Source organism: Botryllus schlosseri, chromosome 11 (assembly GCF_051294905.1).
Source record: "Botryllus schlosseri isolate E-star chromosome 11, Bs_hap1, whole genome shotgun sequence".
Taxonomy (NCBI): Eukaryota; Metazoa; Chordata; class Ascidiacea; order Stolidobranchia; family Styelidae; genus Botryllus; species Botryllus schlosseri.
Genome location: NC_137246.1, coordinates 22120924 through 22133048, shown reverse-complemented (window position 1 = coordinate 22133048; position 12125 = coordinate 22120924). Strand labels below are relative to the sequence as shown.

Genomic DNA, 12125 nt, shown 5'->3' with positions numbered 1-12125 from the left:
ATATGGTAACCCTACTATATATGAGCCTAAATAGTGATATACAGGAACTCGGTGTGTATGGATTCGCGGGTTAGGGGCGTTGAACCTTTTGATCGCAGACTCCTTCAAGTTTTGTGAAACCGATGTCTGGAAGGTCACACCACATCAAGGTCAACACTATTTCGGCTATACAGTGCCTAAAATAAGATGCATAATGAAAAGACAAATGAAAACTAGTCCATCCTCAAGATTATCAGACCACCACCTGACTTATCGATCTCGCCTTCCATGACATGCCACCCCATTCCTGTCGCTTGCTTTTTTCTATACTGTCTTATGTACTTTCCACTCGGGATGCATGCCTCCTCTTTACATCGCCTAGGCCAAGGTGGGTGCCTGATTCCATAGACTACTCCAAGTCGCTTCGACACCTTCCTATCTTTTCATTGCATCGCATTTTTGTGGCGTATTGAACTGATAAAAATTTCTAATAAACCAATGATGATGATGATGAGACAATGAAGTCACAGTCCCACTAAGATCATTCTCAAAGGATAATGTGGGTTTGCAGTTTCTGGATGACGTATTGCTCTTTCACGGACCCCGAAAGGGTACGTACTACGTAGACCGCAGTTTAGGAGCCAATGGTTTAGGGGTCGCTAAGTGTAGATTTGTACGAGCCGAAGTCACCGCTAACTGTTGCAAAACCAGTAGTCGCGTTAAGAATTGATAAGTGCCTGTAATGGCGATATCAATGTGCACGACGGAAATAGTAATACCTGTACGTAAATCGCCCAGAGAGTAAAAAATAATTCAGGTTTTTGTTTAAATTTCGTCAGGACATCCTCCGTTGGTGCTTGTAGTGTTTTCGTCCCTTCCTTTAGCCCAGGGACGGCCAACCCGTGGCCCTCGAAATTGGTTATAATATTGAAAAAATAAATCACCCAGGTAATCTATTCTGAACTTGTAAGACCAACCGAAAATTGGATTAGCCTGACCGCGAAGTTTGGGATTTTGATGACTAAAATATCAGTTCCGAGGTATTGAGAGGGAGAGGGGGTATTAGGACTGGGGAGGGAGGATTTTAGGGTTGAGTAGAGGGGGATGTTGGAGAGGAGGGATATTAGGGTTCGAAGAGTGATGGATATTAAGGTTGTGAAAAGTGGATATTAGGGTTGGAGGAGAGGGGGATATTAGGATTAGGGCTAGAGCTGGGTTAGGGTTAGGGTAACCCAAGATTAGACTTGGGGTGAGGGACACGATATACAACCCTAATCTTGGGACGCGCTAACCCCAACTTTGACCCTAACCTACCTCCAACCCTAATATCCCCCTTCCCCAGCTCTAATGTTGGAATACCCTAACCCAACCCTAATAACCACCTACCCCCAACCCTAATATCCTCTTCTCCTCCAACCTTAATACCCCTGCCCCAACCACAATCTTGGGATACCCTAAATCCCCCCAACCGTAATATTCTCTTCTCCTCCAACCTTAATTCCCCCCCCCCAACCCTAATCTTGGGATACCCTAACCCACATCCAACCCTAATGCCCGTCTCTCCACATGCAAAAAACAATTTATTTTGACGTTTATAAAATTTGATCGTGTCCAAGGGAAACACTTGCTGGTGACATGTGAAACACTGTTTCGATCTGGGGCGTATATCGAAGAAGCGCCCACTTTCTTAGGTCTTCGTATATTACCATAACGTATAGAATATTTCGTTGCGGATTTATTTGACTTGATATTTTTTAGCACACGTCCGATTGATTATCACTCGATTTCTTGCTTTTAGTATATTGGCGCCTCATGAAAATTAAAATTACTCCTAATTTACGGAATTGAGTCGAACTATTCGCAATTATAAGAGAACGTGTCGTCCAATATGCGACTTCGCGTCTGCACTAGCAGAAAGATCGCCGGTGACGAAACCTCTGCGCAAAGTAATAAACGCAAGTTCACTGAAATCTTCGATATTGTTATGTCCTGTCCAAGCGCCGATAAATAATGTCCTGGCAAAATGAGCCCAGCTATATACAGAGGGAACCGACAATATATGCAACCAAAATGAATATTGACCGAATTCATTCAATAACTTTGAAATAATTTCGCGCTTCGCGCGGCTAGGACATGTACTGTACAGTGTACACTAAGTCCTGTTTTTACCGTTACCTAATCCGGTTCGCTCCTATCGGACGACGAACAAAAGGACATCAACAGTCAAGTGTACCGTGCAACGGTTTGCTAAATCTCATGCGGCCCTTTGGCCGAAAATGTTGGCCACTCCTGATTTAGCACATCTCTAAATGCAAACTAAATTAGAAACCCATTTTGCTGGCGGTCCCATATTGAAAATTTTAACCTCAGCGGGTCACAGGTGGTACATCCCTGCTCTGAAGCATGAATTCATAAATGACGAATAACAGCCGTAGATATGGCTGATAAACCAACCAGGAAAGGGTGTACAGTACACATCCTGAGGCACCTATGCCCGCTAAGTTACAAATTCAAAGCTAGGCTGTAAAGATACTGCCCCGCTGCGGCACTTACAATACAGACGAGAGCCTAAGAAAGAGCGACTGCTACCAAAAACTTGTATTACACCGATAATTCCGCAAGACATATTTACACTGATAACAACTGTCCAAAAGAACGAGACCACCATTTGCTTAAAAATCAACGAATAACGAAAACAATACCACGGAGCAGGCTTCCGTAGACACCTATCCACCAATTGGCCATTCAATAGGCCGTTTCGTGGAAAAAGTTCAAGAAATCCGGGTCATGTTGAGCTTTTGCCCAACCGTGTTGACCGACATTGCTAATTTTGTTATAATTTCGCATTGTGCGCACCGAGATAGTCGTCGCAGTATCTACTGCGTGCGGTAGAAATACATATAAACTCACTGGCAGAAAGTGAACAGAACGACAACGCATGCACTCAATTCTTTGTACAAATTGTTCATTATGCTTTCAGCATCTACGCTTCCAGCATCAGGTACGAACGTGGTGCTCCACGCATGCCGACGTTACATTGTCGGCAACCAATGTACAGTACAGGGCTGGGCCACACAAATCCGAGTTGAGTATTAATGGTATTGATATCGTAATGAGATGATCACGTGCACACGGTCAGAAAATAAAAATTTAGTTTTGATGCGTAACTGGCATTCCTTGTGGCCACAAATCGGCACATATTTGTACCGTTGAAGATTCGTACCGACGGGTACGTACCAACATGATCAACGGTACTCGAATAATCGACTCGGAGCTTAATATTCGACTTGAAATCGAATCAGTCAGATACTCGAATTTGCCCAGCCCACTCAATGTCCATCAATCACATTACGTCCATCATATGGACATAATCGCATGGAGATTAGCGAGGCGAGACACGGGTCACGAAGTTGATAAGGGCAAAATAGCTAATGTATGTAATTCAAACCAAATTCAGGTTGACCCCGCGACCTTACCGTGACAGTCTATCAGGAGTAAATCGTTGCTGTGAGTCGTAAATCAGATTAAACGATAACAGAGCTTTGCCTTGCCGCTGCGCGGATGCGATATCTGTCATAAACACGCTGTCCTAAAATGCATACTAATTCAAGTATTTCTGACTAAGACAATTCTATTCCAAGCCAATTCACAGTCCAATGGTTAGCTGTAACAACACACGTAAATCACGCATCGCGATAAAATGAAAGTCGCGTTAATTCAGAGGCAAACGCCGGTGACGCGCGCACGCCGCACAGCTCACATACGGAAGTATAAACTACGACTGCAAGTCCGGGGCAATGTGTACAAAATTTATACCCAGCTTAGACTATTACATAACGTTGCGCCAGGATAGATCATACCTAACCTGTCAGCGTCGGGCACTACTATAAAAAATCACTATACTGAAAGAGCAAGTTGATCATTTATATGACTTCGCGCTGCTATTCAGCGCACAACGTATCGCATAAAAAAGTGACAAAGAAGCCATGTTCAATATAGTGGCCGTCGTAGAAATTGAGGCGGGCAGTGATACCGCATATCACAGTAAACAGCTTCGTCTGCTGCTAAAATCGTGTTCGGACAACGCGCTACAGTGGTCCACGCAAGGCCCCGGACAAAATGAAGGTATATCTAGCAGGTAATTTCCATGAATTTGTCGCCGGGAGAAGATTTCGAATTGGTGATGACCTTGTCTATAGTGTTGTCCGCGAGTTTTTATTTCTTCACTTAGCAGCCTCTTCATTAACCTTGCCCAAGGTGTCTCCTTTTCCCGAGTCTTTTTCTTCGTCTTCCGTCTTTTTGTCGACGCTTTCGCAGTCCTCCTCATCACTACAGTAAACAGAGGTGTTGAGTAACAAAGTGTGCTAGTGGTGATGATTTTCAACTAGCTAATCTCCTACGTGGACAGTTTTGGGTTTAACTCAAGGGCTGCATGAGCAGATGCTGGATCAGCATGATGGCTGAACTCAAGGATTGAGATGTCGAGTATAAACTCAACCGAAATCCACGAATAAGGTGACGCTTTCGGAAGCCTATAGGCTGATTTCGTTGTTGCGATTTGGGTTGTGAAAAGCCATCACCACGGTAATGGAAGCGGGTAAAGTTATCAAAGGCGCGAACTGTCCCAGTTATGAAACAAGCCTAAAGCCCGAACTGTAACTACAGTAGGAAATTACATATCATCATCCGAACACTTCGTTTTATATACAAGGCATGCTATTCACGCGAAACACAAAGTTAAATTCATCCTAAAAAACCACTTGATATGTTGGTTTCAATTTTAGAATACCACTTATAATTATTATAGTTATTATTAATCAGTCCACGAGGAAAAAAGGAATGTTGCAATTGGCGAAAACCGCATAACAAAACAAGCTTAAAAACACATCGCTTCACTGTTGCGCGTCTGAATATTGTGCTGGTTAGAACTTGGAAGTTGCGTGTGTCCTGTCTGAAATAGGCTAATCCATGACGCATTCGCTTCTCTCGGTGCCCCTCGACATCAGTCATATGACCGTGTCGATTATTTCTACATTGCGTCATTACAACCATAGAGTTTCGGTGGATAAATTACAACGTCACAGCTTCTTGTTCCATCACCAGTGCGAGAAATGTAGACGCTAGACGGCGACTACACTCCGCCGGTTTCCACTAAGCTAATTTTTCTCAAGCAGGGGTCCACGAAGCATTTTTAGGGGGTCCGCGAGACCTCCAAATTTGCAAAATGGTTGATAACCTAATTTGTATTCTTTAAAATTAGAGATATCACGAGGCAGTTTCGCTCCACAACTGCTGAAATTACGGGATCTGCATAAACATAATGGCCTTCTGAGATGAAATATTCTACTGTGCGAAGTCATCTTTAATTGCCGATTGCCAATAGCCCAAACATATCGCTGTTTAGAGATGGTCTACTTGGTAGTTTTTCATTTTTTAACCAAAACCAGGCTAAGAACAGTTACTTTTTACCTCCTTTGAAATCGCTACTCCGACTAGTACTTGAGCAGTACAAAATATGACCACTTTGAAAACGTCTGGTAAGAACCGACCATTATCACCACAGGAACAGATTCGCAATGTCCCAAGCGGATATTTCACGCGTTTTATTACGTGCGCGTGACGTCATACCGGCGCGAATTCGAACGCGGGAACATTCCGAAAACCCTCACTTCATGTCGCACTCCTTCGTAATCGTTTTCTTCCTGCCGCAGCACCGTGTGGGGTGAGGCATCTTGAATTTCGTCTTCTTCGGTTTTTCCGTGTTTTCCTCCCCGTCCTGCCCCGCCTCGTCTATCTCTTGATTTTCCTCCTCGCCTGGGAGTAAATACGAATCGTATCATCCTATATTGTAAATATAAAGAGGTGTATTTCGTCGATTTTCACCCTGGCCTAGGGCGTAAATCAGGCTAACGGCAATTTCAGACAGAATCCAGCTTCTACACCATTTCAAATGGGCGGAAACGAGTGAAACACCAATTCTTATGGTTATATATTCTGGTGGCGGAGTGGATGAATCCTATTTAAATGCACCACTTGGGCTTGTACACATAAACAGAACCCACTGCACCCTGGGGATGTATTCATAAGAAAAGGTCTCGTTGACTTTCACCGCTTCTAATGGGGGTGAAAGGAATATTTAGTACCAGAAATGACCGATGGCCTGAGTTGTACCCTACACTATGATGGAAATCCGGTAAATACAGCTATTTTCCAACCGCGCGTTTGGAGTGTTCATAGTGGAGAGCTTCTTGGAGGTACAGAACGTCAATATACAATTGAATGGTATCTTCACATTGAAATTAACCCGAATATTTTCGGCTGACACTCGTCAGGGGTAATCGTCAGCAACAAGCAGAGGATGTTCTTTGCAATTCTGTAGTCGTCAGCCGAAAATAGCCGGGTTTATTCGAGTATGAATATACTATTGAAGTGTTCATTCTCGAACACATGAAGAAATACGGTTATCTACACACCACCCGCCAGACATCTTCGTAAACATTGATTTAAAAGGGAATATTCTTTACCTTTCGGAGCTTCGTTTTCAGCCGCTTTTTCTTCGTTTTCAGTTAATTTCTTTTTCTCCTCTACCGACCCGTCTTCACTGACTTCCTTCACGTGGGCACCGTTCGCCCCGTCATCTCTACACACGAGAAACGGATGAGTTGCATAAATATGAACTACGGGTCAACGGGTGGGTTGGATTATCAAATTCCCGGTCGCTGGATGGCGCTACTAATCAAGTGCGACTTCCTGAATTTCACACTTGCCAGACCGTCTCTGAAGCGCGAGTCCGGCATCAACTGAATTTAGAATTAGGATAACGATTTGGATTTTTAGCTCAAAAATCGAGTGCGGCGAATGTAAACCACCTGTCAGTGCCGACTTTCCTGCCGGCCGACGAAATAAACCACAGTTTTATATCTCAATTGCAAAAAGCAAGAGGTTGGACGCTTGTGAATTAATTAGAGAAATGAAAAATCGATGTACAAATTTCGCATCGCGACGTATTATAGGTAGGTAGATAGTCTTTTATTCGTCACATCAATAAATCAAGAAGTATACAAAACAAATTGCGGTATGGACTGGGAGACGACGAGGGGCCGTTAGGCCTTCAGAGTCAGTCGCCATAGAGTTCATGGTCTACTCTGGACCTGGCGTACGTCGCAATGCCGCAAGCATTGTATCAAACCAGTGATATGTAAAAGCTAAGAAAAATTTTAAAACACAATTCGTGAAATTCTGTTAGTACAGTTTAGTGACATTCGGCAATACGACAGAGGCTAGCAAACAGCAAAAGTCGCATGTCTTTCAAAAGAATAATCAAAATCACGTTAGCGTAACAGTAATCAAAGAAGGACTTCGTCTCACAGAAACTTCAATATAACCATAATACGAGTGATATCAAAAAAGGTGCAGCAGCAAATTTTACCGCTACCCAAACGGTCGAAAAACAGACACCAAACCCGAATGATTTCAACCCAACTAGACACTCACTCTTCTTTGAGTTCCTTCGATTTGACCTTCGACCCCTCGCAGCAAGTGGCGAATCCCAAGCCTTTACCCGCTTCCTCGTCCGCGCCGGTTTCCCGTCGTTTTTTCACGACGAAGAAGAATATCAAGCACACCGTGACCGGGATGAGGACGGCCAACACGATTCCGACGATTATCGCGATGTTGGAAGATCGCACGGCGGCTGAAAACAGAAACGGCGCGGATTAGGATTTTCGCAACATCGACACTTGTACAAACTACTGGTTATTTTGAGTAATATAGTTCTACTTGGCGTCTGCGATAACCTTACGGGGGCATAACTCCTCCTTTCTCAAACTTGCACTGATGTTTATGTGGAAATTTCCGATTCCGATAAAATAAAAATTAATAAGTTGCTTCGGAGTTGAATGTAGTTGGGACCGTTTTAGTTAGTTAGATGCGAATTTGTAAAGGTCTTCCACTTTTACTGAACAGATTTCGTTTTTTCCCAAAATCATATTAGAAACTATTAGAAATCGTTACTTCTACTCGAATGTCGACGATAGATTAATTTAACCATCTTTTCCGAGTTCCAAGTATTCAAAGATAGTGATTAGCACTCGTGTACACTAGGGCTCTTCAAAAAATGACTTTTTTTCTCATATCGTACTGGCTACTTGATAATATTGTTAGGTTACCAAATTTAAGCCTACACACAAAATTTGGTTCAATTTCAGCCAGTAACTGCTTTGCTACAGGAGAAGAAAGTTTCTATTTATTATATAAAAATACATAATAAAAAATTTGAAAATTTTCTGTTCATCCCATGAAAGTGTTAGGCTGTCTATAGAAACGATGCTAACCAAATTTGGTTCAATTCCAACCAGTGGAAGCGGAGTTATTGCCGTCGAAAAATTTGGATTTGAATAAAATAGTATTTACGGTGACCGATTCTTTGTTTATTTATTTTGGTTGTGCTCACCGTAAATACTATTTTATTCAAATCCGAATTTCTCGACGGCAATAACTCTGCTTCCATTGGTTGGAATTGAACCAAATTTGGTGAGCATCGTTTCTATAGACAGCCTAACACTTTCACGGGGTGAACAGAAAACTTTCAAATTTTTTATGATTTATTTTTATATAATAAATAGAAACTTACTTCTCCTGTAGCAAAGCGGTTACTGGCTGGAATTGAACCAAATTTTGTGTGTAGGCTTAAATTAGGTAACCTAACAATTTTATCAAGTAGCGAGTACGATTTGAGAAAAAAATTCATTTTTGAAGAGCCCTAGTGTACACAATTTATCGTTGGTAAAAAAATGATGACATTTCACGAGGACAGTGACGACATTACTCGACTTCTCATCGAAACGCCCGTCAAACCGCAGAAAGCGTGAATGCCACACTCGACAGGTCCGCGCTTACATAAATCACGCAACAATAATTGTCCAGCGTCCGAAGATAACGCCGTAAAATTTACGAGCCTGCCGACCGAACACAATGGCGCATTCAAATTCAGTTGAATCTATAAGCTAAACAAGCCCGACGTATGACTCAATGAACGCAATAAATCCCATTTGCAATGATTACCGAGAAACGGGAAACCGACTCCCTTAACTGGTGCATTTTCGAGAAATTAAAACTCGCTGCAAAATTGCACACACCATAAACGAGTTTACGATGATGAGATAATACAACCGGCATCGGTACGTTACATTAAGTCTGAGCGGTTCAATTACAACCTAGTTACCGACTTCGCAGAGCGCCATCGATCAGACAACTATTTGTTTGCTTTTTCAATTGCGAATGCGTTCTAAATTGGTTATTCGATCCATTCCTACTAACAAAAAGCGGTTTCCAATATCTGTCACAGCCAATCGATCACGATCAAGGCGTATTTAATGGGTTTACAAATCTTAATTGGTCAAGCGAGTTAGCGGAAGACGGCGACACGGTCTGCATTTTGACGTCATAGACGGCTATACTAATGAGTAACGTGAGGCACCTTAAAGGCTGCTGCACACTGGCCCTCGCGACACGATAAAACGAGATAATCGCCCCTGTCTGTGACAAAACCATGCACACCGCGTCGCCAGACTACGCAACAAAGCGTCGGCGAGCGGGCTGCGCAACTCGCCGACTAAGTTGAAAAATTCCAACTTTGTCGCGAGTTGCGGGCCCAGTAGCAGTAGAAAATAAACACGCGCTCTTATTTCGGCGGTGCTGTTGCAATCTTTTCTAATCGTTCAACTTCCTAATTTAACATTCTCGTGTACCAGATGCGTAATTTATCTTGGGTTACACGGTGAAGGCTGTGCGGGAGTGACTCATGGCGCTGTACGATATCCAACAAGCCCAGAAAAAGAATGATTCAACCTCAAGTTGATAACTTGAAGATGGATGAACGAAATGAAGATATATTTGACAATTAAATCACTATATGTTCACAATACAAGATGAATAACAGAGAACATCACCGCTAGCCCCGTAGCCCGCCAATGCCACTGACATGCTTGACATTACGAAAGTACCGGTAGGCCTAGAAGAGTAGGCCTATATATCATACAGATGAAATCTGATTGATGGACTATGTCAGGGTGTTTCAACGATTAGACACCTTGTTTATATTCTTTGTATCTTGGGAACTGTATACTGTGCATCTGCGTCTTGAATTGGAATAATAAACTGAGTTTTCGACTTTGAGAATATCATAGTGGCATTATGGTGTATCAAAATTCGGAGCATCAGCAAAATGCTGTCAGTACATGTTCCCATAGAAAACACATATGTGTAGGAAGTATCTTGATGTGTTCTTCAATAGTAATAACCAAGAACCTATACTGTTACGAAATCATTAAGTTGGTACAGAACAGATAGGCCAACGTTACGACTCGGTGTCCCAGTGTGCAGCAGAACACAACTACCGCGATCGTGAGCGCGACATGATCGGGGAATTACCTGTTTTAGTCGTGTCTCAAAGCCAGTGTGCAGCAGCCTTAAGTAATCTTCAGATGGGAGCCAATTAAATAACTACATGCCTGATGTTATTCTTCGAGATTTTCATACATATGCTTGATGGTAAGGTGGCAGAGAGTTTATTTGTTCTGACATTAGATTCCTGAGCCAGTCATAATATGAAATAATATGAATTTGGAGTCTAGTGAAATGAAGCATTTAGTAGGCTAAGCCTCTGTTTTAACCAACACAAAATCATTTTAAATCCATACCAAGTTCGTCCGGGTGGCTAGAAAAGCGACAATCAATAAAAATAAGACAGATGACACAACCAAAACACGACGCAAAAGTCTTCATGGCGTCACAATGCCCGTTATTCGAAATTTGGCAGGCCGAGTTACCGATTAAGCCGACAGCCTATATAATTAACCTGAGTGGTTATTCCAAAGTAAATAGGAGAGTGAGTATTCTAGACCTAGTTTTGGCAAAAAACTGAAAACTGTGAAGCAGCAGTATAAAATCACAACGACCTGAGTAAGTAAGAAGTATAGGAGAAACCTATTTGAGTATCCGAAAAGGTAGAAGTACTTCGTTACTGACCATATCTGTTATTAACTCAACAACATTGTGAACTTCAAAAGTAATACACTTACCCACAGACATGGTGAAGTGCTTCTCATCACTTCCATGTTTGTTGCTAGCGACGCATCTGACTCTCGAAATCGGTTTCTCCCGGAGAAAGTGTTCCGAAGTGATGTTCAAATACGACGTAATGCTCTCTCGGTCAGGAACATTCACCACCACACCCTGCACCTCTTCGACATCCTTGTCATCGGCGGTCCACCGTATGGCTGCACGAATGATTGGGCATTTTTAAAGAAACGGTTTGATAAGTTGAATGTGTCGCGATCAAGCTTACTTGAAACCGGAACTGACGTAGCCTGGCACGCGAAAGTCAGTTTCTTGTCGTCCGGACGCATGGTCACCGTCTCAGTTCGGTTGTCGAGGGAATCTGCTCCCGTGATAGCCGGCTTTCCTGGGACAGACGCAAATGGTCATAAACCGAATAACCTACGCTTACAATCGTAGCGTGACAGATACTCCATTACGTGATGTTGTAATTAGGGCTGGAGTACGTGAATCCGAGTCAGGTATTAATTGTGATGATTCGAATCGGGCAGTGAAAGTTGAAAGTAACTTTATCAACGAAAAATATAGTTTCAATACTTCATTTCCATCGCTGAAGTGTCGGCTCTCAACATCGATGAACATGCAGCATAAGGCTACGAATCTTGATGGAACGGCATTTATTGATATTGATCGGGCCTCACGATGGTCACGAAGCGCCACGAAACGGCAGTCACGGTCCAAAAATATGAAATCATTTAGAATGGCAACATTTTCCTTGTGGTCACAATAAAATATACATGTTTCCACTTCGAAAGTTTACTGTCACTCACAAAATATTTAGTGATAATAGGTGGTACTCAAAATGTCGACTCCGAATCGAACCATCCACGTATTCGATTTCGCGCAGCCCTAGTAATTAGTAAGTATTTGAGGCGTTGTTGTCGGGATTTTCTGCGTTGTTTAGTGGTTCGGCAAAAGGTAACCGACAGGGACCAAAGTCATACGTACAAGTCTTTGGTCGCTCGGCATGTATGTGCGTGATTGTGTACCAGGAGATGGTGAAAAGAAAACTGTTTCATTATGACTTC

At 42.6% G+C, this 12125-nt stretch overlaps 1 protein-coding gene across 3 annotated transcripts in view; it reads right to left on the bottom strand.

Annotated features, from left to right (window-relative positions):
• The window catches only part of LOC145450280 (leucine-rich repeats and immunoglobulin-like domains protein 1), a 74304-nt gene that overhangs the window by 53914 nt on the left and 8265 nt on the right, over nt 1-12125 (bottom strand). For 2 of the 3 annotated variants that reach the window (XM_080328796.1, XM_080328795.1), the window contains 6 exons: nt 11327-11443; nt 11061-11258; nt 7474-7672; nt 6504-6619; nt 5649-5793; nt 2563-4308 (listed from right to left, as the gene is read on the bottom strand). In XM_080328796.1, coding sequence (XP_080184922.1) covers nt 4203-4308; nt 5649-5793; nt 6504-6619; nt 7474-7672; nt 11061-11258; nt 11327-11443 — 881 coding nt within the window. In that variant the 3' untranslated portion in view covers nt 2563-4202. Of the gene's footprint in view, nt 1-2562; nt 4309-5648; nt 5794-6503; nt 6620-7473; nt 7673-11060; nt 11259-11326; nt 11444-12125 lie in introns of those variants that run through there. The other variant, XM_080328797.1, reaches the window with a different exon arrangement.